This window comes from Melozone crissalis, unplaced genomic scaffold (assembly GCF_028551555.1).
Source record: "Melozone crissalis strain CALT ecotype California unplaced genomic scaffold, PUWL_Pcris_2 ptg000005l_1, whole genome shotgun sequence".
Taxonomy (NCBI): domain Eukaryota; kingdom Metazoa; phylum Chordata; class Aves; order Passeriformes; family Passerellidae; genus Melozone; species Melozone crissalis.
The window spans coordinates 68,518,385-68,545,554 of record NW_026535783.1 but is presented as its reverse complement, the minus strand read 5'-3'; the positions used below and the strand labels follow the sequence as shown (position 1 = coordinate 68,545,554).

Below are 27,170 nucleotides of genomic sequence, written 5' to 3'. Positions count from 1 at the left end.
TCATTTCTGTGTCCCTGCTTTGTACCCGCTGCAGCAGGTCCCTGTCTTCTTTCTGTTGAAGACTCCAGAGCTAGATGCAAGACTCCAGTTGGGGTTTCAGCAGAGCAAAATGGGACAGAATGAATTCCCTCGACTTGCTGGCCATGCTCCTTTTGAAGCAGCCAAGGATACAATTGGCTTTCTGGGCTGTGAGTGTATATTTCCAGCTCATATACATATGAAGAAATGTTAATGGTTCCTTCAGGTTAAGAAATCCTAATCACTCAAAAAACATTTTCTAAAATCAATTTGTAGCCATAAAATAGAATCCAACAGTCATAAACTTGCAGTGTTGCAACAATTTTTTCTTTTACCCCCCACACAGACATATAAATTAATGAATTACCTTCATAATTTTATAATGAAAGTCAATGTGCCAGTGTGTAATTTAAAATCAACCTGGTTTTGATTAATACAGACTGAACCTGCATCAAATAAACTACTTTTTGTTCCACATTTGTTAAAAACTGCTAGCACTTCTGGGCTTTTTAAAATTCCCTTTACAGTTCTAATAGTTTTAACAACTATTTATTATTTTGTATATTTGTATCTTGTTCCATGGAACCATTTAAAATTATGTAAATATTAAGGACTAAGGTTTAAAAGGTTTTTAATGTTTTAAAACCTTAAAAATGTTGGAGAACATTTGAACAGTGTGACTGGTAGATGTAAAAATGGTGATCAAGAAGCATGCATGACTTTATCAGGACTTGAAATGTCAGGAGATGTTTTTAGATGGTACAGTCAAATCTAACATAAACAGTCAAGTGACATACAATATCTGTATGGAACATACACTAGCAATGATAAAACACAAAAGAGTATCTGATAAACTAGCAAGAAACAGAACCATTAGGTTGAATAGCAAATCTAAGCAGCTATTTGCCATAATTTTATAGTCCTCCTTTCTCCTTTGTTTCATTCCTTCTGCATGAAACATCAGAAGATAAACTATTTACCCATGTCTGTAATTATAAAGCTCAGCTACAAAAGAAAAAACCTTGTATGGAAAAGTTGTGTGGGATTGCCATTCTAGAAAGCACACTGGGCCCAATTCTTAGAATAGAAACCTAAGAAAATTCTAAGAAATGAATAGAACTGTATTTTAAATAAATAGGGCTACAAATGGCTTCAGAGGGTGTCAGTGGCTTTTTTCTCTCTTGCATAGGTTGAAATATTTCTTTTCTTCTCTAGAAAGGGTACTGGTATTAGTTTGAAAACAGAAACAATGAAGCTAAGGGATGATTCATATTGAGATTGAAGATGGCACAACAGTATCTTTTTTACCTTAAAAACCTAATTTTCTACTCAGTAAAAAAGGATTACCTACCACCATTCCACAAACAGAAACTTATGAAAAGGTGGGAGGGATAAGCTTGAAAGTAGGAAAAAGTGTCAGGCAAAATCCCCCAAATGTGTACCGTACAGAAAAGCTCCAGCATTTCCTAACAGCAACATGAGAAGGCAGTCACAGGAAAGAGATATTTTCAGGTTTTAGGAAATTTATAGCCTAAGCTTTTATTTTCACTCATGTTTGCGCTGGGTCTGTTTTAGAAGTGGACGCTTTCACTGAAGAAAAAGTTTGGCTGTGAGTGGTAACAACTGCTAGAAAGAATTACTTTGCACTCCACTCGTTTTCTAGGGCTCCTTTTTCACCTAGGTGTGGCACATGGTTGCTGTTCCCTACTAATGGCAAATTTTATGGACCTAGAGGTTGATCCAGAGCAGCTGTGATGGATGTTGCAGGGATTTTTTCTGTGGCATCAGGAAGGTTGTTATCAGCAGCCATCCTCAAGCTGAATGACAGTAACACAAGCCCACTCTGTGACCTCTTCTGGAGCTAAATTGAGAAATCTGAACCCAAGAGTATAACCCATCTGACCCACAGGGGCAATTCTAATAGGTAGAGATCAGGCAGTATGATAAATAAACAGCCTATTTACTATTGGCCTTATTTCCTTCCTGAAAGCACCCTTATTATACTCAGAGTAGCTATTTAAGCCTCAAAAAGACTATTGAAGCAGTCCCTTGACAGGAAACCTTGATAATGGCTTAGGTCAGCAAAGGTACCAAGAAGTGAATTTGACTCATGTTTTGCACAGTGACTTGGTTATGCAGAACCAGTGTTGCTGGGTATGTAAAATCAAATGCTCATACTAATCTTGAACTTCTGTGCTTTGTCAAAATGTGTCCTGCTGTTCTGACTTCTTCTGGTAGTTGGTGAGGGCATAACAAAAATTACATTATATTCCATTAAAAATTACCACTAAAAATCTATCCCCCATGCCAAAGATAGGCAAATGGAATGAAAGAGGAATTTGGTTTGTAAAAAGAATGCGTCTGTTTCTTGCACAGTTAAAATTCTTCAACTGTATTCGTGAAAGCCTGTCTGGGTAAGCCATGTCAAATTAAGAACATTGAAAAACCTTCAGTCGGAGCAAAGCTATTCAAAACAACAAATTCAGTTTAAGGATGGTAGACTAAAAAAGAACTATGCAACCTTAGTGCAAAGTTATAACAGCAATAACCAGAGTGACTGGGGACATTGCTAGATGCCTTGAAACACACAGGTATCTTCGGACTAAATTCATAAAATACGGACTTCAAAAACTTACATTAATTTTTAACATTTTATGACATAAAATGAATAATATAAAGCATTAATTCTTCATATTTTATGAAGACATTAGAACAACTTAAAATTGATTAGCATTTTTCCTATGAAAATATTAACACAATATGACTGAGGACTGTAATTAAAATTAGTAACATGCCTTAATTCTACCTTTCACCATTAGATCCAGTCTTTCTTAGTGAGTGAATATCTGTTCTTATGCTAATGGGCAATTAATATATTTCTGTAACAGAAAAAATCCTATCTAATTAATTTTCTCTCTTTTCAAAACAATGCAAATAGTTCTGAAAAGACTGTTCAGACAAGACATGCATGACCAGTCACGTTCAGAAGAAAAATCTAATATATGAAGAATAGGAATAAAATGCAGTATCCACAATGCACAGTAGGGAATCAGGAAGGTAATAAGGGAAGCACTCACTAAATTTGTTAAATTCTGCCTTTGATCGCTTCAGAATAATTTATCTGTTGCCTAGAACATCCATTCCACAGGTCTGTATTCTTGAAAGCCCATTTTCTAAAAAAAATAATCACTTACATCACCTGTTAAATCTACCCTAAAACAAGAAAAAGCTTGTAGGAAAAAGAAAAGAAGGTAGGAAAAAGAAGGTAGGAAAAGTTGTGTTGAATTTCCATTCTGGGCCCAATCCTAACAAAACAGTTATAAATGTAGGCAAAAGAAAACAACTCCACTTTAAGTAGGGTTACAAAAGAAACATGATCCCAGGATAAGTACTCTGCCCTCATCTGAAAGCATTTCATTAATGGCACTGATACTGAAAGTAATGTTGATAAGTGCAGCCTATAAATTTGAGAATATGTTCAGGATGCTCTTTGCTCACAGGACTAGAAACAGTTTTAAACTGCTTTCAGCTTGTGCCAAACTGCCTTTTGGAGGTGAAGTCAATAATGTTTAACACCAGGTCTGGATACAGTAAAACCACATGTTCATTGCTACGCTACTTGTTAGACATTCTGAAGTTCCTGAAGTTCTCTCTATATGTAAATATATATCAAATATATTGAAGCTCTATATAACTTCAGTTATCTAGAATAAAATATGGTTTGTTTTGATTAAATAAAAAATAATTTAATAATTATAATATTAGTTTAATTTAACAGAAGTCTCCTATTTAGAGATTATTACAGAAAATATGTATTACAGGACCTTAAATTTGATCAGTGAAATGAACCAGAAAAAAATAATCAGATATAAAAGCTACTGATTTTACTTTCTGTATTGGAGCGATTTATGATGATAGTCTATTCCATGATCCTCTGCTTTATGCAAAAATTGATTGCTGTATCTTTAAGGCCTGGGACTGGGTATCTGCAGGGCTGGGGAGGGGGGAGCTTATGGGGGTTTTGGTGGGCAATTTCGAGGACTCATTGCACACATGTTCCATGGCTCTGTGAGGTTTGTTTCTGCTGGCTAGCTCGGTTTTGTTGGTGCAGGCAAAAGATTTTCCCTTTCCTGGCTTGAAGAAGCTGCAGTAGAAATCTTTCATCTGCCTTGAGGTGAACTCAACAGCTGCAGGTCTGAGAACAGAGTGGGACTGACAGGAGCAGGGCTGCCCTGTTCCAGCCTCATGCCTCAGGGAGTCAAGGGAGAGAAAGCACACCAAGAGGCTCTAGACCAGTTTTTTTGCCTGCCGTGACTGCTGTGTAGAGGTCAATACCAGAGAGCCACCAGGTTTTTGCCTCCTGCTGAAACTCCTCATGGAAGCTCCACTTCCCTCAGAATGAAAGCTGGTGCTACCTTGAACCATGTGTAGGGAAGAGGTATTTCTCCAATATTTTCCCCATTTTTCAGGCATTTTTGGGTTTTTATTCCTCTGAGTGTGTGGGGCGGAACACGAGTTCTGATGGTTCAGTGTTGTTTTTCTTCCTTGCATTGGAGGCATTTTGTTATTAATACACCACTGTTTGTTTTTTTTTTTCACTTTCCTCTAGTATTAATTTTATACTGGTGCAGGGGCATTGTTGAAACTCTTTAGAGGAGAAACCTCATTACAGTGTGTCCTCTCTTAAATTTGTCTCAGAACTGAGACATCATCATAAACCCCATGGTTCTCATTGAATTAACCAACTGACTGAGGCAGGCTTTGTATAAACAGAAGCATACTACTTCAGTAAATGGAGGAGGCAGAAGTTACTCCTTTACCTCCAAAGGTTAGACAAAACCTTTGACCAGTCAAAAACATTCACTGAACCATCCACAAGCGTGTGTTGAAGAATGTGTTTGAACAGAAGCAATTTGCTGCATCACAACTTAGGTGGAACTCAAAGTGGCAGACTGCCTTACAAAATCCATTAAATACGAAAAGCACACCTGAACAATACAGGAGTCCACACATCAAAGGACCTCTGTCTTTAAAGAATGAATGAATGCTCACTGTTCACATCCTTTTAAATTCTAGCTCATTGCAAACAATACCAACCAAAATGCCTGTTAAATAGCAATGCAATGTGACGGGAGTTCTGTCAAACCCATCAACTGGTTTCACAAGAACATGCAATATACAAAGGAAAAAATTGTTTTTAGTCACTTCTACAATCCATCAGAAACAAATATGACACCTATGTGTAAGGCTTCAGATCCCATTACTGATTTTACAAGCAGTAACTTCCAAGGAGAAATTTCAAAAGTAAGAAGATTAATGGATGTTTTTACTCCCCAAAGATTTTCTGTCTTTAGCTTGCTTTCTGATCTGACACCCTTCTGAATCATTTTCTCTTCCGACTATATACAAGAGGAGTAAAGAGAAAAATGACAAAAGACTTTGCATTATTGGCTAGTATTAAAAAAAAAATAGAAACATGTCCTCTGTATTGTACAACTTGCTTTATTTTCTTTATGTGGGTTTTATGCACTTCAAATCTGCACTGCATCAATAGAGGCCCACTGTAGGTAGGTACCTACTATTTTGCACTTTATTACTGCTGTTATATATCAAATAAAGAAGAAAAGGAATCCTGAACCATATACCCACTTCACTAGTCTGAAAGATTTAAAAAAAGCAAATTCAGAAAAAGGAAAAAAAAAAGTTGTGCAAATGTATTGAGAATGATTTTAAAAGTAAAAAGTTATCACATTATGGATTAAAGCCTTTAAACGAAATCTTAGCTGTCTTACTACTACTTACAATGCTATCTTTGTATATTCTCAGCAGCTTTACTCAGTTACCATCAACCATGTAACTAACAGTCATTTGAAGCGAGATCTACTGAATTCAAGCTACTCAACTTCAAGCTAGTGAATTCAAGCTACTCAACTTTAAGTCATTAATGCTATAGAAATAAAATGTGTTTACACATTGGCACATTCCCTAGATATTCTGTGCCCGGAACTTGCTTTGCATATTATGAACAAAATTATAGAATTTGAAAACAAAACCAGAAAGACAGATTTCCTGTTCTCTTTCACCTCTGCTTCAGAGAATGATCATTATACTAAAATAGCAATGATGGCTTAGCAATCTCATGAGTTAAAACAAGGAGATCTGAGGCATAATTTTGTGCTCCTCACCAGTCTTTATGTATTATCTTTGCTTGTGAGAAGCCTATTGGTTTTTTAACAGATTCATTTGGAAAAGATGCTTGCTACTAACATCTTCAGAGAGCTGACATTAACACATGCATGAATCAAATCTTCCTCTATCCATATGTTCTCAAACCTGTTCTCTCTCTCCTGAATTTATTCAGTTCATTTTCTAATAGACTCCAGGTCCAGCAAGCATCATCCCTCTGGATCTGCTTCCACTGTGAAACACCCCTGGGGGGAAACCCACCAACTACAGCAAATAAACTCTTCTCTGGAAACTCTCAACAAACCCCTTGTAAGCGGCAGAAACCCCAATTGCCACCAGTGATCTATGGGTCAAGCCTGTATTTTGTTTCCAGTACCAGCATGCAGCAATACTCCTGCAGCAGGCAGAGCTGTCCTATCTGCTTGTTACTCATTTTTCAACAGCACAGCTGTGTCCCCAAGGTTTCACACACCCAACATAGCTTCCATTGGATGCCTTTCAGAGAGGAGAACATACTGCAGCATGGAGGGAGGGCTTCTCTCTTTGACATTGTCTTTATCAGACCTCAGGATTTCTCTGCAGTGATTTTTAAATGACTGCTAGCTTTCCTAAGGAAGATATCACTGAGATTATTTTCTGAAATTTTCTTGTCATTGAGAGCTCATGTAAACCACCTTTTTCCTATTGTGTTTCAATGCTCTGTCAATTATAGACTAAAAGGTAAAAAAGGCAAGACCTCACCTGTAAAGTTCGTGCCACACACGAATCTTTCTACGGCCTCGTTAGCCCATCTGTATATAACATTTCATCTGAGACTAAATAATTTGATACAAGCATAAGCTGTGACACCTGTTGGTTTCAGTATGACTGTGAAACACCCATTTACTTCCCCTCTGCCAATTCTGCAAGTGAGCGTGCCCACACTTATACTAAAATAAAAAAAAGAAAAAAAGGAAACAACCTTGTAAGCCTCCAAAATGTTCTGAAACCAGGGGCTGTACTTGTTTTCGGTACAGCCCTATCTCAGATTCTTTTATGGGTCTTCTTTTCTTGCAAAAGAAAATGATTACTCATATTTTTGGAAAGTCCCCTGTATCCCAGAGGTAGACAATAAAGTACAAATAAATGTGAAATGAAAAAGCAAGTTCTAGCAAGAACTTTTGCTAAGTCCATTTTCTTTGATTACTTCACTAAAGATATGATACAAAAATGCAAATTATGACACTTGCTTCCACTAAATATAGACCAGAAAACATCAATAAGCTGTTTCTGCAGTGCTCATGAAGTATAGAAATCATAATATTTCTATTAAAAATAGTGCCTTAAAAAGTTAGAAACAAAAGTAATTCTCTTTTACACATTACAGAAGTAACTATTATTTTCCTAATTTTTCTTATGGCCTATTAATTCACCTGTTGAAGACAGAAGGACAGAGCTCAGAAAAGGACCTCAATACAGCAGTGTTATAGTATTGGATCCTAATGTGAATCCAAATAGCACTAACCTCCCACGCATGTACAGACAGGCCCTCATGGCTACCAATGAGGATAAGAATAAGCATAATACCTAAGAACAGGATTCACAGGAGCAACTTCTGCTGAAAGAGACACACAAGACACAATAAAGAGGGACAGAGACTTCTGTCTAGAATGGGAAGGAAATGAGTACTGGTGAGAAACTTCAAATCTCATTCCATCCAAAACACATGCATTACTAGCATCTACCTCAACTACGGTGAGCCTTCCAACAGCAAAGGAGCACAATCCAGACTTATCACCTAAAGAATCAGTTATTTTCTTAAAAACGTGTTCTGTTCTTAAAACATCACACCATGCATGTCAGCACTGACCTAACCCTCACAAGGGTCTGAAATAGAAGCAATGCTCACCCTTCTTCTCATGTTCTAATTCTTTGATGTAAACTGAAACAGGCTGACAGGCTTCCCTTAGCCTCTGAAAAGCCTGTACATGACTTGTGTATCAAATAAAAAAATTCCTTCCCTCATATGGGGGCCTGACACTGCCCAGATGCTCTCACTCCCCTCCCAACTCCTCAGTGGTGTGGGAAAACAACAGGAAGAGCAAAACCAAGTAAAGTCAGGAATCAAGATAAAGACAGCTTACTAGGTGAATGAAAGAACTACCTCTCACCTTCTTATTCTGCTACCACAGTTAGATTGCTTGCTGAGCATGATGCTGCACTGCATGGTATTTCCTTTGGTAACAGGGAAGTTTTGAGGCTGTGCAAGTGCCATTCAGGTGCAGCCAAAACATTGGTGTGTTATTAACAACTTTTTACCCACAAACAGAACACATATCACCTACATTTTGGTACAAATGTTAGGGAAGAAGGTAGTAGCCATTAGTCTTCGCACACGGTAATTCCAGACAAAACATCCTCACATACTTCTCAGTGCTTCTAATCTGAAACACTTAAAACTCTCCCTGTATACCATCAAGAATTTAGAGAATTCAAACAAATCCATTTAAACATTTTTGAAGGAACTTATATGCATTAAAAAGCAAGGCTACAGAAGACACTAAGCCAAACTGCTCATTCCTATGCTGACACCACTGTTTACATTTGTGACAGTGTATTATTTCATTGAAGCACTTCTCATGTTAACAGCCCAATGACTTGAAGTGACAGAAGCAAAAGGCCAAATTATATAGTGTATATAGCTATAGCTTTGTTCGCTTATTTCCACATCACCTCAGTAGTTAACTAAACATTTGAAGAAATCTGTTACTGGCTGGATGCTTAATACAACCTCTCCTCATCACAGAAGATCAGTAAGGATAAAACTAAGTGCACACATCTTTAAAAACACTTGGAAGACATTACAATAAAAATAAAGCAGAATTTTTATTATTGTCTTATCTTGGAAACACCATTTAAAAAAAAGAAGGAAGGAAACCTAGTAATTTTCTTATGCATACATGTTCTAGCCAGAATTTACAGAAAATTCATCTCATGTGTCAAAAAAAATCCCAAGAGAAGCTATTCTCAATTCTATTAATACTATATGGCCAACATCACTCTCTGTGGATTCTCGTCCTGTTACTGGTTCATCAAAAACAGACTACAAAAAATGTTTCTAGTTTGATTCTCCATTGCACAGCTACATGTTTTTTACAGGAGTATGACATGATCAAATGGGAATTATAACACATTTTTAGTGTTTTCAGAAACACAAGTTTTATGTAAAAAAATAAAAACAACCTAACACCAAAAAATAATATAGTAAGTACCAAAATAGTTTTCAAATAAATATAAATTTGCAGATACACTGTGTGAATAACAATTTATTACTCCCTGCTTAGCTCCTGTGAGTCATTAGCATTAGTTAGAGTACTATTGCTCATGGTAGCTAACCTAAACAACAAAACTTGGAAACAGAAAATTTCATTCCTATTCCTTCCTATGACTAATTCTGTTGCTCTCCACTAGTTGAAACCTGAAATTCAATCTGGGAGGAGTAAGTTTTATAAGTGTTAGGTATATAAACATTGCTGATAAGGAACAAAACAGTTGCCTCAGTAAGAGATGAAACTGCTCTCCCAAAACAAAAACTTACAGGAGTGTATTGTCAAAAGGTAAATAAGAATTTAAAAAATTGGATAGAAATACCCCTATTACCATGATCAACTTATCTTGGTTTACCTGGCAGAATGGACCAGAAAGTGAAAAATACAGAAAAACAGTTTAGTGTACTGTCAGTTCTGCTTTCATGTTCGCTACTTCAACTGTGCTTGCCTCCAATGAAAACTCTCAAAAAGTAGGATATTGACAGACCTTGCTAAATCTTTCAGAAATGTGATAAAATAGAAGAACTTGTGCAAAGGAAATAAAAGGCATCCTGTGAAACTTTAAAACAAGATTAGGGCATATCTTTAAGAGACACAGGGTGTTGCTGCTCTGGAAAGCAGGTGCTAGACTGAAAAGTCAACCCTGGAATGTCGCCACTTCAGGAACAGGAACATCACTTCCTGCTCTCTGCATAGGACAGCATATTGGGATTACCAACATTATACAACAGATTAGGTTCTTAAAATCCAAACTAACTGGCTTCCTATTTGTTTGTATAACTTAAACAAAGCCAGCTGCAAGGATACCTTAGGCTAGGACACAAGGGCACTTAGAGTGTAAAACGCTTCTTTTTAACATCCACATATATAAAAAACAGGATCATATTCCACTGAAGAGTATATAGTGTGAATTTTTTTCCCAGTATTTTGAATATTTATATATATGATGCAAAAGACACAGTCATTTTATATTTAGAATTCTATTTTTAGTGTAAAAGCCATTTTTTTTCTCAGGTGATTTATTCATCCATGTATTTCAAAACATCTTTCCTCAATAAATACATTTTAGCAGTTAACTGAAAATGGAAGTCTGTTAGGAAGAAGAAAATAAACAGAAGTATTTATAGATTACTCACAGTAGTTGTTTCTCAGTACAGAGCTGCTGGAAAACTACTTGATTTCTGCACGTTTCAGTTTCTGAAAATATTTTTTCTGTAACTCCCAGAGTAAAGAACTCTGAAGATGTGGAAATGATATGCAAAAGATGACTACATCCAAAGAACAGCTGTTGTTTTGACTAATAAGAAAAGGAGATCCTGCACTGTGAAGTGACCATAAATCCGTACAGCATACTCCTCATATAGACAAAACTCAGAGATTTCAGTGGGAGTTCTGCCATGTTTAATGCAGGATAATACTGCTCTTTCACAGGCAAAATCAAGGAGGAAATAAATAGAGCGCAGGCAAATCCCACAGGATGTCCCCACAATTGTTCCATATCTGAATGATGAGAAGGAATCTAATGTGAAGCAGTTTCAGCGATATTGCTGGTGAATGACTAATAGTTCAAAATAGCCAGTTCCCTACTGGCTCCACTTGGAAGAGCAGCCAAGAAAACATTCTTACACATCAAGAGGAGCGTGAGAACTTTTGTTTTGTGGATTTAGGAGAGGAAATACAAGAAAAAACTTCACAGAAAACTAGTGTATTTTGAATCTGTATTGCTTGTCAGGGCAAGGGGGTGGTGGTGTTCAGCCGCTTCAACAGACGTCTTCAAATATTCACCAGTAGAAGCACAAAAAAAAAATTTAAAAAAAAAAGAGCTGTGCAAGGCTCTGGGAATTAACTGACCTCTGCTTAACGTACCAACTACATGTTCAGCGTCAGGAATCCTTCTAATCCCTCCACATATCCATGAGGTGGGATCCATAGCAAAATGTCCTACTGATCCTACTTTTGAGTTTGGTTGTCTGCCACCAGTAGAAGTATGATCTGGACTCTAACCCCAGCAGCCTCAGTTCCTGTTTGCCTCCTATTTAATCCACATTCAATTACAGCTCTGCTACTGAGACAAGCCGCTATACAGACACTTTCCACACCTCACAGAGTATAATTTAATTTGGAAAATATTACTACAAATAATCCTAATGAAACCGTTCAGCATTAAATCTCAGCCTTCTTAATAAAGTTTCCAAAATTAGTCATTGAAGTCAATAAAAAAAGTTATGTAGTTTGCTCATTACAATTACTTTATAATTAAACTTCTTGGCAGTGACATTACAGAACAAGTAAATGTTTTTAATAAGTTAAGATGTTAGTTTAAAGACCATAGTTTCATCTTGAACTCCATCACGTATTGACTGCCTCATTTATTTGGTCAATATGTGCACAGTGACATTAAAAGTTCCATAAATTAACTTTTAGAAACACTTTGGGAAAAAAATCATGCAATGGCTCCCAGATCACTCTCAAAATCTCATATTCGAAACTTACTGATCAAAAAGTCAAAAAGCAAAATAGAGAGAAATGATCACAGGTAACCACTTGAACTAAATCTACTGTTGTTTATAAACTGGAAGCAATCTCAGACAGGTTTATATACACATACAAATGACCATAACTATGTACTACAGACACTCTGAATACCTGAAAATTCAACACAATCATGGTCCATAAATAGCTGAAGTCTAAATGTCTAATGAAATGGAGTAACTCAGTAATAATGTAACAGTTTTCTGAAGGATTCCTTAATTTCACAGGCAATAGATTTTTTTTTCCAGTGTCAGAAGTGCATCACAGAGGGAATGCAGCAGTTAATCTATGAGACATAGCAAAATATCCTGAAGAATAATTTATGCCTAAGCTTTACACTCATACTACACTGGGATAACAGTTCAAACATCCCTTCTAAATTTATCTCTGCTGCTGTAACAGTAAGAACAGCTACACAATTAGTAACTGGTGTACAAGCCAATAGGCTTTACTTCATGTATACAAGTACTTACACGTACTTTAAGGCAAATTCCTACACCCCACAAACAGCACATTTCAAGGAACTCAAGTTGAATATTACCATACTGTCATACTTTGATGTACAAACACATTGCATTACCATCATCTTTTGAATCATTTTCAGCCATAGAACTGTATACTTTCAGGCACAGACCTACACACAGTAGTTACAAAGACACTGGAGACTTCATCTGACAGTTTTTTTAAATTATGGGGTTAAAAAGAAAAATATCTGCTTAAAGCATGGATACATCTTTTTTTCTAATAAGTGGTTTCATTAGCATCTTCAGTGATTCTTATCAATGTTTTTGAATTGCCAAAGCATCTTGCCAAATTCAAAAGGAGAAAGATTGCTCCAAATCCTAGATACTTTATGAAGGAGCTCAGTACTTTCAAATCTGCCAAGCTTCATTATTTACAGGGTTGCTTCCTTACCCTGATGATGTTTAGATTGTATTTGTTATCTTCACAATTGTTTCCCAAAGAAGACATGTAGCACTTTCATTATACACTGAATTCAGACTATTTTTAAGATTAGTTTATCACAAAATGATGATACTTTGTGCAATTGGAAAAGTTATTGCACAAATGCATTTCAGTTGTTTGCAGCAGAGCTGGCTAAACGAGCGGCCAGCATTTATTACCAACCAAACCTGCCATAAATGCAATCCATTACATCAATATGGGAAATACCATACTCCTTTTGACATTCATCTTTTTTTTCTGCCGCTAGGAATTCTAGTTATGATTTCATTGTGCTGAGGACAGACCAGTCTTTTCCATACACTTACCCTCTGACAGCATGAATAAGTCTCAGTGATGGATAGGCAGTTCGCACTTTCAATTTATTCTTAAGGATTAATGCATTAACCCATTCCACATGCTTCTCTCCACCTTTGACCATGAAAGCTGGGATCCAAAGGACACTGTCATTCAGCATGGACAGTCTATGCACAAATTTTTCTCTGTCACTCTCATTCCGAAAGCCTCCAAAAGCTCTTTGTACAACTGATGGGTTCATGGTAATAAAATCAGATTTAGTTCCCACATCGGCAGCATACTCCACCACAGGAGCTAGATTGCACCTGAAGAGGAAGAAATTAATGGAAAAATGAAAACAAATATGAAATATTAACTCAGAAAAATGTGTGCATGAAGGGAAACCTAAAAAGGAACATGAAAGCCCAATTCAATTCAATGTGAGAAACAAATACTAATATAGAAGGTGTGGTAATACATAGTATTTTATTGAAGTTGGACAAGCATCAGACAAATTTTTAAAAACATTAAGTGTACAGAATGCTGTGACAAAAAATACTGCTCTTTGGAAATATTTGGAAACCATATCATTATGCTTTAGAATGCATCAACATCGAAAGCAGCACTCGTGAGTAATATGCTTTCTTAAACCTATTATCTTTCATTATTTGTTTATCATCCTGTTGCCAACAGCTCTCACACAAAGAAAGCCATGCTAACAAAATAAGGCATATTTAAAACAATTTAGTCCATGCATTTTTATTTTACTTTATTTACAACACACTATTTATATATTATTTACAAACGACCTTTACCCCATCTTTAAAAGTATTTTTGGTACTTTTGGTTTTGGTATTATCACTGCAGTTGGGAAGATGTTTAGAAATTTAGTATTTTTATTTGACTTAGAACTGCAATTTTTGGAATGAAGTATTGAACTGTCAGTTTTTCATTCATATCACATTTTCAAATCTTCTTTAATTTTTCACTAGCATTGTGCCTTTTTCCTAGGGTTGAAAAGTTCTCATTATGCCTTTGTTCAGCAGATTTTTACCTCAATTATATAAATACATACATATGTAATCCCACATACGTGTTGAATGCAGGTGACAAAATTCAGAAATTGGCTGTGACTTCAGCAACCAATATACTGTGTCAGAAACAAATCATTTCCACAATACCCTCAATGAATTAGCCTGTAGCTGGTATGCCCCAAAAATATACCCTAACATAACAATATTTTAATAACTTATAAGACTGCTCTGTTTGAGGCAAAGGATGGTAAGAAGCAATGTTGGAACAGGCTCTTCCAAAACATGTGCACATTATCACACTCCTAATATAAACAGTATTCCATTAATTTTGCAATTTTTTATAAACTAGTTTCTTCTAATGCCAGATGTCTAATGTCACTAAAATAAGTCAGCATTACTTAACACCAACTTATGACCTAGTGCTGTCTGATAATACTAATTACCCAGCAAACAGATTTTCATTATGTAATTATCAGGTTAAGAAGTGGTCCTACATTCTTCACAGAAAGATGTTCTGAAGACTATAAAGCAACTATATAAAGACTATTCCTAGGAGATAAAGAATTCAAGGTTTCTGATAACATGTGGGCAGATGTAGGCTAAGGAAATAGATTTACATTCTTCATTATCTTTATACATCTATTCCATAAACCATCTGCATGCATTTCAGACTGCTAAGAGTTGTATTTTCTAGAAAATTGTTAGGGTATAAGAAAAACTCCCACTGAATTTAACACTGGCTTTGTAAATTTCTTCTGAAAACCTTAATAAATGAACTTACAACCTGCTACCATTAAAAGTTTTTTAAAATCTAAAAATAAATGTGATAAAATAATCAAACCAACCATGTGATAAAACAATCAAAACCAACCGATCAAATTGACTGAATTACCGCTGCTCTTGAAAATACCTCTTTTAAGGGCAGATTGCACAACAAATGAGGGATTTGTATAGTGGGTTTAGTAGTCACATATAACACATGAAAAATGTAAGACAGATCTTGACATTGCAAATCCTGTTCTCTCTGAGTCCAACTTTAGGAAACAGACCATGTAGGTACCAACATCACCATGTCTAAAAAGCCATATGTATACATTGTATGTAATTACTGCTACATCAATAACTCAAATGTGTATTTTAGAAAGGCATACAGTGTAAGCAATATAAATTTGTAACTTATCACATACTCACTTTTCAAGTATGACTTCAGAAAATATTGAGCAATACAAATACACTCAGTAACAATAGAACTGCAATTCTTTAGCATGCTTAGAGTAAAATTTCTTGCTTATAACTAGTCTGAATCTATGTTCCTTCACTTTAAAATTATTGCACCTTGTCCTGGTGCAACAGGCTGGGCTAAAAAGTTTATCCCTATACTTCTTATATGCTTCACGGTTAATAAAACTGGCTATTGTGTATTTGTATATAGACCTGAGTGTATGTATATAGCTTTTACCTGTTTTGGAACTTTTATCTTAACCTCTAATGCATCTTTACACTATACCATAGTTTCATACTGCTGTTGGAATTTTTAAATGTATTTTATTAGAAGATGCTAATGACCTCCCACGAATTCTCATGATTCTTTCAAGAAAACTTCACATTCAGAGGCAAACATACATATATTAATGTTTTTTAAGTGAAATTAATATCTTTTAAGTGAAATGAAGAAACCTATTAACTGAACAACTTTTAAACAATCAAAGCAATATTCTTCCCTTGTTGTATTTTTTCATTCTAGCTAATCTGTCATAAGGCACAGATGCTAAATATAATCACAACAGAGATGAGGTAGTGAAAGCGTTTCTGCACCAAAAGCATTACATGCCTAGGGATTTACTCACCATATATGAAATTATACTTTTACTGAGGTTTTTTTAAGGAAGAATATATAAAAGATTGTAATTTACTGCATTCGCTCTTTCTCATATGCCACATAATTAGTACCATGTAGCATATGAATGCATCTGCACAAACACCTTGCAACATACCATCATTTTCCATTCATTCTAAAAACAATCTCTGTGCTGTCCTTATGTCAGCATGCAAGTAAGCAGGCAACACGTGAAAGCTGAGCAAGACACACTTGCTATGTTACTTTTACTGAGAATAAAAGAACAGTAACAGAGTCAGATTGAGCACTGAAGATTGACTTAATTAAGCAAATAGCTAAAAATTTCAGTATTGATAATATATCACATTATAAAAAGGTTTGTAAATCTCCTAGATCTCCTGACCGTTTTCAGACAAAAAAGGTGGGATGAATATTCTGCCAGAAAAAAAAATTGTCTAAAATAATGGTTTTCATGGGTTCCTTTGCTAGTTTTTCCCATAAAAACAGTATAGTATTTGAAACAAAGAATCTCAGGGGTATTTTTTTCAGTATAAAGGCATTTAATCAGAAGCTCTACCTACTACTTCTTTCCCTTGCACAAAACCAGTAAATAATTAGTTATTATTTCTTCCCTTATGTCCCAGTTTAGGGCAAACTTGGAAGAAAATCTCCAAAGAGGGCCCATCCAGAAAACAAACACAGCCCCTCCTCCCAGCCAATTCGGGAAGGATTCCTCAGAGACAAGTGGAAAGAACCTGTTTATTTAATAGGCAAAACAACCCCCAGCACACAAAAGGAACAACACCAGATGACAACACTCTCTCATCACTCTGAAAAAGATGACAAATTCAGAAAGTCTCCCCTGGGAGTGGCTGCCCTGTTATCGGTCCCTCCAGCACTGGGGTGGCTGCTGCAGCCACAAAGTGCAAACTCTCGGTGTTTCCCAGGTCCCAGTCCAGAGCAAGCTTGAGTGATTCCAAGAAAGGGAAAGAAAAACAGTCCAGAGAAAAATTTGGACTGCTTAGCTAAACCAACTAATGAGCAGAAGCAAAAGCAAGAGCAAAGCAGGAGCAAGAGCAAAGCGAAAGCAAAGCAATAAGCAAAAGCTGCCCTATGTATCGTCCCTGTCTCTGTGTCCTGCCGACTGCTGGGGAGTGAGCAGGCTGACAAAAAAACAAAACAAATCTTCACTCTTCAGAGCCAGTCTTGAAGGCACAGAACATAATATCCAGTATAAAGAGAACACATGATTGGGGATACAAGCATCACCCTAGGACACCTTACGTCTTCTAAGCACTATCTATGGCAGAAATATTTAGAAAATGGTCTAATGAGACAAAGATTGATACATTTTAGAGAGGGAGTTAGAAAAAGACCTAAATGTATGGGAAACATTCATAATTCATGTGATTGCTAGTATTATAGGCACTAATATCCATGGTACCTCAAATTAATGCTGCAGTGCCTGTTCTTCCCATGACATCAGACCAGACCATAGACAAAACCTCTGCACAGCTATTTCAACAAGGTGGCTATTCTAAGTGTAGTATTAAGCATCAATTATATTATTTAATGAATTTCTAAGCTTACAGAGGCACCTAACTCACAAAAATACTATGTACAACCATACCACTAAAAGGCAAATACACCTATAAAGTATTCCCCGTGAAAATACAGGGGTTCCCACACATGAGCTTTCAGTGTGATAACAGAAGATTTTAAACTGAAAAATGCACTGCAATGCTATCACTAAAAAGAGCTCTGGGATAAAAAAGAAAAATTAGATCATGTTTGAAATATTATGTAGTATTTGAGCATGCATAAAACAACTGAGATACTAAGACACACAGACCAGAAAGTCTGTGATTGTATGCTTCTTCCACAAACATCTGCAGAATATATTAGTTACAGTAGGATAAGTTAAGTAAAAAAAGTGGAGAAAAAACTGCTAATGGCTGAATTTGTATGCCATGAAAAAAAAAGGAAGAAGGGTGTAGGTGCTCCTATACCACACTTTCACCAAAGTGGGTGATCATCCCTGGGTTTACTGTGCCATCTTTATGGCCCAAACATCCATAACATCACAGTCTTTTAGAAAGCAGAGCTCAAGAAAATAATGCAATCAAAATCATAAAAATATGCTCAAATGAGAAGTCAGTTATTCTTCAGAGATTCAGTTCAACTTGCTTTGTCATTAATAAGTATATAGATCATTTATATGAATACAAAGGTCCAGCACACAGTATTCATAGGCCATACTTCAAGTTAGTTTCAAATAAAAGCCACTAAAATTTCATTGAGTAAAATGGCTAACATTTCCATTTTATCTGACATTGAGAACCACAAGAATACTTCACCTACAGTGGAATAATGCAAGAAATGGCCATGAATCTGTAGACTTCTTAATCCTCTAACAATTGGTGGACTTGAGGATTACAAGTTGAAATAAGTACTTTAAAACACTATAAAGCAATGGGGAAGAAGTGCTTTTTATACCAATGCTTTGTTTCATTAATATCTTCTCTTTGTAGACCTAAGCCAAAAATATCCCTTGCACAGAAATAAACACATACATTCTGAGTAGACAAAAAATGAAAATCAGATTGTTGCTGGCAGATGTATTAAACCTTTCTGAAACATAAGGCATTACACAAGACGATGTCAATAACATATACTCCTTCCTGAGTAGCCTGCAAGATTCATATCCAAATTCTTGTAAGAATCAAAATAGTAATCTTGAGTTCAGTGGTTCATGCCATTTTTGGGAAATAATTGGACATGAAAGAAAAATTAAGGGCTTGAGCAAGCAGAAGAGGAAAAAAAGAGTTCAAGACTGAAGAGAACCTCACAGCTGGACTACACTCAATCTACATGCAAGAAGCACACTGACCTAATATTTGGGTGCATATAGCACATCTTTTGACACAGTTCTCATAATAAAGGTGTGCAGCAGTGCTGTGGTAACTTTCACACAAGCCCAAAAAAAGTAGAATTTACAAAAAACAACATGCACCAACTTCCTATTTCCCCCAACAAATACAATTATTAGTAAGTGTATGGATTCTCACATGTTCTGCATATTTCTGTGGCTACTGACAAAAACTAAAATTGCTTCAAATTAACCACAGGAATCTGAAATAATAGTGAATCCTCTAACATACCCATTTCATCTCTGTTCTTATCCATGCTACGACAGAGGATGTTTCATGAGAACTGCAAGGTTAGAGGCTAAGGTAAAGAAGTGCAGATTCTATTCACATACAACAATCATGAGGGGCTTTTAGTATGTGCCATGTAAAATACTAACCTGATACACCCTTTCACAACACAAGTTCACAAAAATACTTAATCTATGACTTCAGTATGAAGACAGTTTTTGTAACATCACCTGCAAAAAAACTTCATTAATTCCTGCTGCCAAGATTAGAACTTCAGCTGCTAATCAACAAATTCATTCTTCTGAGCATCTCCCTGAACACCAGTGACTGAAATCCAAGTTATCAACTGACACAGAAAGTGGAGTGTCAGAAGAAGTCTAAATGGCATTTTAGAAAGAGCTGCAAAACACATTATTTACATCTTTATTGTGTGTCCTGCTGCAAAATTACACATGGATTAGATTTGCTGTTCTTCCCAATACTATTCCTTTGACAAGAAAATAAAGCAATAAATTTCTATCACTAGAATTTTTTTCATATATAAAAAAATTATTAAAAAAACCCTACAAAAGCTACACCACTGAAATATTAAAAATTATATTTTACTGCATGAAAAACTACGAAATGGAACTTAGCAGTATCCTGAACACCTGCGCCTTAGTCTTTTTATGTGAAAATGCCATCACACATTACTATCTACAAAGAACATATTCTGTAGGGCAATTATGAAGATCCACATAATTGATATAACTCTGATACAAAAAATTAAAAAAAAAATTACAACATTATCAGGACAGAAAGGGTTAAAAATTATTACCCTTGCAATAAATTCAGAAAAAAACTATGACTTTCATTGTTTTGGATAAGCACTTTGGGGCTGTTAAAATAGAATATAGAAAGCAGCAGTAGTTTAAACTTTTCAAAATGGAGAACAGCTAAAAAGCCAGATATTTAGATTAAGACTCTTCTGAGTCTTTCACCTCTTAAAAAACAATCGGGGGGGGGGGGGGGGGAGGGAGGGAACAGCACAGTCCTCCTGAGTTTCCAACCGTTTAGAAAACTAATAAATTAAAGGCTATGTATTATCAACAATAGGAGTAGGTGACTTAAAAATAATAATATCCTTTTTTCTCAGAATAGTTACAAGAAGATTCAAGGAAGATTCAGACTAATCCTATCTGCCTCTACATTTGGATGCTTACAGGATATGTAATTATTCAAGCAGCCTCTTTAGAACACATGATCATTTGTATATAGGTGTAGAGAAGTCACTTTCTACTGGTATTTCTTGAGCATTCTAGACTTCTGTCCTTAAATATCCTCCTAAATCACCTACTTAAGGACTAACTTCTTTTTAAAAAAAAAAAACACAATAATCCTAAAATGTGGCTACATGAGTCAAGCCTTCTCCAAAGCTCTCCTGAGGTGGAGACCACTCACACCTGGCTGACTGGAACAACTCCACCAGAGCTCCCCTTTTCTAAGACACTCAAATCCCTGAGCGAGAACATTGGAAGATGATGGCTTTCCTCTGCTTTAATTTACTTTTTCAATGTAGTGTGACAAGTTTAAGGAAGAAACAGAAGGCAAAAATAGAGCTGCCACATTTGAGTTCTGAAAAAGTTCTAATGATCTAGTCATGATGTATTCAGATGTTATTTTTAGAGGGAGACTCATGCTTTAAAATATATGCGTTAAATTGGCAACTTGGCTTTCAACAGATCTGCTGGGTCCAAGCTCTATTTGGCATGATGGCCATGGTCCAAGCAAGGTGTACTAAAAAAAAAATTGAAGATAAAAGCTGATATGAATTACAAAAACCAAGTTCCAGGATATAGGCAAATTAATATTCTTAATACCTTTATTCTGACAAATTTATGGTGCTTTTTTCCTAGGGTCTGAAAGAACAACACACATTAATGAAGCTACTACTAATTTCTTATTATTAATTTAAATTGTTCTCCTGAAATAAGATACTGCACCTCCTCACTATGATTAGATCTGTCCTTTTCTTCTGCCAGACCACATCTGCTGTCTTCTGCTTGTACCATATACAATGCTTGCTTCTGCATATCACAGAAATATTCACCTATTGCCCACAAAAATCAATACACCAGGGAGAAAGTCAAATCAGATTATCCTCACCTATGTACAGGGCAAACCAAGACATCTGTTAAAGGATGTATTCTTTCCTCTCAAAAGGGAAAAAAAAAAATGGACTACAAGCTTTTTCATGTCAACTTCACTAATCACATGGATGGTAAAGTTAAAAAACAAAAGTCAAAGTATTCTGGAAAAACAGAGCTGCATTTGCCCAGCAAAATTTTATCACTAGTGATGGCAAAAACATCCATTTGGTTCCTAAATGCTGGCAGAGCCACCAGGAAAAACTACGGTGAGAAAAGCAGAGTTGTAACATATAAACTAGGCACCTCAATCCAAAGGAAGAAGGAACTAATATCTTTTCATGGCTGTTCCTTGTCAAAGCAGCCCTAACCTACTGAAAAAGTTTCACTCAACAGGCCTCTTCTCCATACTGTCCAACTGAAATGAAAGGGACTTTTCTAGAAGTGGGGTTACCACAAGAAAAAAAACACAATATATTTACAAGGGTTTGTTTGACTGGATGGTTTTAACCAAATTACTCCAAAACTGAACTTGGCCTCTGCTTTTGTGTAGGTCTCATCACTAACATCAATTAAATGATTTTTAAAAAAAAATATATTTAACTACTTACTCTGATTTTTGATATTGTTCAAATTCTGAACCCAAAGCTGAACTGTTTGGTACATATTGGTTTCCAGAAGTAATTCGAAGTTATTACTTGGCAATGCTTGGCATTGTTATTTTCCACTGGCCCAAAATACAACTGCATTTCTCAGACACTCCTACATAACCACTGCATTTCAAAATATACCACTTATTATAAGAAGTTCATCTGCTCTGCAAGATGCAACAGTTAACTCACCCCTGGGCTGGTAATTTCAGCATGAGAAAGTGCATAAATATGGGAACAAGATGTACTTATTCAGGTAATCAGATATTTTGGAGTGCTTCAGACTGTGTCTGGTTATAGATCAAAATGCAGGACACTGAAGCTCGGCATGAGAAGAGAGTAGCAGGGACACACAGATCAATAGTTCCTTATGGAGTATAAAAACATGAGAGATAAAAAGGAAAGGTATATGGGAATCAGAAAACAGTTCACAGTCATCACAGTTTGGGATTCTTTTACAAACAGAGTCTCCTCTCTTCCCATTTTAATTAGACGGACCATATTTTCTACTGTCAAAATAGGCATGACTTCACTAAACTTGTGAAATTTCTGCATGTTTGTCCATTATTATTAACACTTTCACTCCATGTATAGGACCTTGAGTTAATCAATAGTGCAAATATTGCTGGATATCTGTTGTGTCCTCTTCATTGTCACACACTTTCACTCTTAGTTTGATCATTAAATTAATAGTAATGTTGGTGTTAACTCTAACCTAAGAACTGCTCCTCTAAGAAACAGCTCTCACAGACAAAATTTTCCTTCAGATTTCACCCCCCTTCCCCTTCTCCCCCAATGAAATACAATCAAAATCAATGGAATATATTTAACCAGAATAGTATGACATACTTGTCACAGCACATAGACATAATGCACTTAGTATCAGAAGATTCTGCAAAACTGTCATTCACCAGCCTATACATTTGGATCCATTCAGAAACTCCTTTCAAGTATACCATCAGGCAACACATAAGTGAGGACATTTTACTTCTAGAGAGATCAGATAAAAGTAAAAAGATTAACAGACTGTCATGGTACATTTTAATACCAGAATCCCAACAGCAATACTGGTAAGGGTTTATGAAGCACTCCAGAATTTCATAATTACACCATGTGATTACATATCAAGTGATGTACAATTTTTCTAAAGGGAAGATGAGGAATGTAGGAAACTAACTCTGATGACTGATTTGTTTTTTACTTTAACTTCAGTTACAAACAAATTCCTTGCTATTTAAACAGATGCTATATAACTATACATGCATTGAGTTGCAAATAAATAAATATCATATAGTTTAAATTATAATATGTAAATTCTAAAATATCTTAAATTTAATTTGTAAATTAAAAAAAACCACTGCATTTAAACTCCCTATAGGCAGGAGGGCCAAGCACGTTATTCTCAAAGCATTAGAGATTATTAATCAGAATACTGTCAGACTCACTAGTTGTTATACAGACCACTTAGCTGTCATACACCATATGAGAGATGTTTCATGGAATCATAGAATGGTTTAAGTTGAAAGGGGGCGTTAAAGATTATCTAGTTCTAAATCCTCCACCACGGTCAGGGAGAACTTTCACTAGACCAGGTTGCTCAGAGCCCCATACAAAATGGCCCTGAACACTCCCAGGAATGGGACATGCAGAGCTTCCCCGGGCAACCTGTTCCATTTCCTCATCATCTTTACAGAACGTGCACATCTCTCACCAGTCTAAACTCCTGATTAGCAACAGTAACTTCCTACTGATTTTATTAAGCTCCACCAAGTCTCTAGAATATTATCTTTCCTCCAGGTAATTGAACTAGTTAAAACCTCCTATCAGATATCATCACCTAGCTTCATGGCTAGTTAAAATGTGCAGAAGACCATGGGGATGACTGCAAAGAAATTCAGCACGATTTAAAATGAAGTATGTACCTTGCCTTCCCTATGAAAATTTTAATCTAGAAAATTTAGCATCTAATTTTTTCTGTAGTCTTGTGTCCTGGCGTGATTTGTTCGCCTGCTTTGTGCCCAAAAATGTGTCCTACAGCTTTAAGCTAAACCCAGAGAGAGAGAAAGAGGAAAGAGAAGCGATAACATTTTTTTGCCACCTGTGTTTTAAAACACAGAGATAAGACTCTTGGTTTTTCCCAACTCGTGGCTTTTTCTCTCTAGAGAAAAACAGATGGAGTACTTTCTTTGCTTTTTAAGTTAGCTTTTCATTTGTTAATTGAAGCAGAAGATTTTCCTGAACAGTAGCTTTGTCTTCTAGAACTATTCAGCTTTTCTCCAATCCAAAAACCAAAACATTGTCCAGGGCCCCCCCCACATTGCATGGTGGTCCAGAGACCAGCTCCAGACTCAGTAAAAGACTGAACCACACTACAGAAAAAATTCTGAATCTCTTCAAAGCAGCAAAAAGTTTTATTATTTAACATTATTTGTTCTTTTCATACCTGTAAACAACTTGCTTGTTAAATAAACAATATTTCACTTTCTCCAAGAAAAATACTTTCAAACCTGTAAGAACTCGTGAAAAAAAAGTTGCTAAAACCTACTCTTCAGTATAAAGGATACAGAACATTTCCTTTCAGAGCACTTCCTCCTAAATTTGTCCAAAACCAGGACATCCTGTTAAATGAATCACATTTAATCTCAGAGAAAATACAAAAGCATGCCATAGGCTACATGCAGTTTAAAACTGTGGTAATTAATTTTAGATTTCCTCTGCAGTAAGTAAGGATGCTAATTTCAATAACTAGTGGTACAAGTACGACTAACAAGGAAAATGAAAGAGAAGTGTGTTATTACTTCAGTTGCAACTTGTTAAAATAACTTTCAAATGAAATATAAAACTCATGTATATTCTTTTATTTATGTACTGCAAAACCATTATTTTTCTTTTCCATGTCCTTTTACTATTTTAATTTTACTATTGTCCTCATCACTCTTTAAGGTGAAAAAAGGAAAAAGCAAATAACTTGTAATGACTAATATTTCTATATTGCTTTCTGTCACAGTCTTCCTTTTTTTTTTTTCTGTCCTTTCACCCTTCTCAAACCAAATCAATTGAAACTTCTGCTTCAAAAGCAGAAGTACCCATCTCTTGCTCAGCATTTTCTACATAATGCCAAGATGTCAAATGAGGCCAGCTTTGACATGATACATGAAATCCAAAGGGCCTCTACTCCGTGTGTCTGAAGAACAAATAAAAAGAGAAACATATCATTTTTCCCCAAACTGCAAGAATAGATTCTTAAACCAATGTGAAGGAATATATTAGGGTGACTTCCCACTACCTCAGGGGCATCCTCGTTTAACGTCAATATACTACACTGAAATTTTACTACATGCTACACAAAAGTAATGTAGTAATTTACAAAAGGCCATCTATGCTGACCAAAAGCTAAAAAAGAGTATTCTTAAAAAGAAACCATTTTGCATTTCTTCAACCAAGACCTCTGTAAGAATCATTTTGTCTGGAATAAGCACAGCAAAAAGCAAAATTAAATAATGCAAACCTCTCTCCCTTGTTTTATTTTCACAACAATCTTCTTATCAATTATATAAGCATGAATTTAAATTTGGGGAATCACATGTTGGTGGATAATGTTTCAGATTAATTTAGCTAATGCCCGTAATATGTATGTCAGATTAAAACATTTCTCCCAGCTTTTCTGCAAGAAATATAGTACCCTGCATCTTCAACAGCAGATAAAAACTTACCTTATTACAAAGTCATGGCTGTCAATCTCTTTTCCACAACCACTCTTCAGAAGGACGCCAGAATTCCCAACAACTGCACAGGTTTTAAATCGGCGATTTTTCATTGGGGAAACTTCAGGGAGAAGGCTGTGCAAATCCTGAGAAATATTTAGAGTGCGACGTCTATCCAGTACATAATGAATTACATCTCCAGGCTTGAAGCTGCTTTTGACCACTGAGACATCTCTTTCGGCATCCAAGAACTGGAGAATATTCTTCCTGCATTGACAGAAAAACATAGAGACAAAACCCAACACTCCCTGCTCAAATGGAATTTTATCTAGCAGCAGTATAGACTACACAAACCATACATCATAAAGCAGAGGGCAAACAGTGTCAATCCTGCCAGGGTAATTTCCCATGCTCTAGGATTGAGTTAGAGCAAAGCTTTTAGGATGGAGTTAACACTGTGGTTACAATGTAACACACAAATACTACAGAACGAGTGCTTAATGACTTCTACGCACAAAGACACAGAGAGACAAAGGAAAGATAACTGAAAATTTGAAGGCATACTGTGTTTGACTATCTTCACAAAATTTTGGAATTAAGACATTTTTAAAAAGAACTGTGGCAGTTTGTTTTCATAAAAACAAATTTAAAATCACACCTTGACTCCTCTCTGAGAAGGGGTTTAACATGCAAGGGATTTAGAAAACAAGTTCTATACCTCGTAACTCAGTGGGAGGGATTGTCTAATAAACTCTGTCCAAAGCTTCCATTCTGCCCTCAACAGAACGGTAGAAACAAGGGTCCAAAAACTGGCACATGTTCAATACATAGATTCAAAACAGATACATAATGACTGCAATGTTATGACTAATGTATGTAATGACTGACGCTTAACTGGCAGACTAGAGCAGTCTTCAGTACGCTCTTGACATAAAAAGCTGAAAAAATCCCTAGGCCAGAGATGGAGGAGCCACTGATGGCTCAGGATTGCAAGTCAGCTGACTTAGGTTGCAAATGCAAGATGTGGCCAGAGATGTGTTTTCAATTGCTATCTGTTAAAACCAGGTGAGATGGTTTTCTTTATCTCTTCCACAACCAATCCTCCCTCTGGGGAGATATCTTCTGTTAATGGGCCATTGAGTCTCACAGCATGACTGATAAAATTACATCATCCCACTGTGAGATGTTCCACCCATGGGGAGGAGCCAAGCATTCCTACCTGGATATAATCTGCTATTTAGAACACCACAGGCAGCTTCTTCCCACTACAATCCCAGAAGATCAGCCTTTTCCTACTAGATTCCCAGAAACAGACCAGACCCATCTACAACACCACTGTACCTTCAGAGAAAACCTACACCCTTTCTACAGAGTCATT

General features: G+C 36.0%; 1 protein-coding gene across 2 annotated transcripts in view; it reads right to left on the bottom strand.

The window, feature by feature from the left end:
• ST8SIA4 (ST8 alpha-N-acetyl-neuraminide alpha-2,8-sialyltransferase 4) overlaps positions 1-27,170 on the bottom strand; it is a 51,853-nt gene that overhangs the window by 12,037 nt on the left and 12,646 nt on the right. For both annotated transcript variants that reach the window (XM_054283173.1, XM_054283181.1), the window contains 2 exons: positions 25,802-26,059; positions 13,316-13,609 (listed from right to left, as the gene is read on the bottom strand). In XM_054283173.1, coding sequence (XP_054139148.1) covers positions 13,316-13,609; positions 25,802-26,059 — 552 coding nt within the window. The remainder of the gene's footprint in view (positions 1-13,315; positions 13,610-25,801; positions 26,060-27,170) is intronic.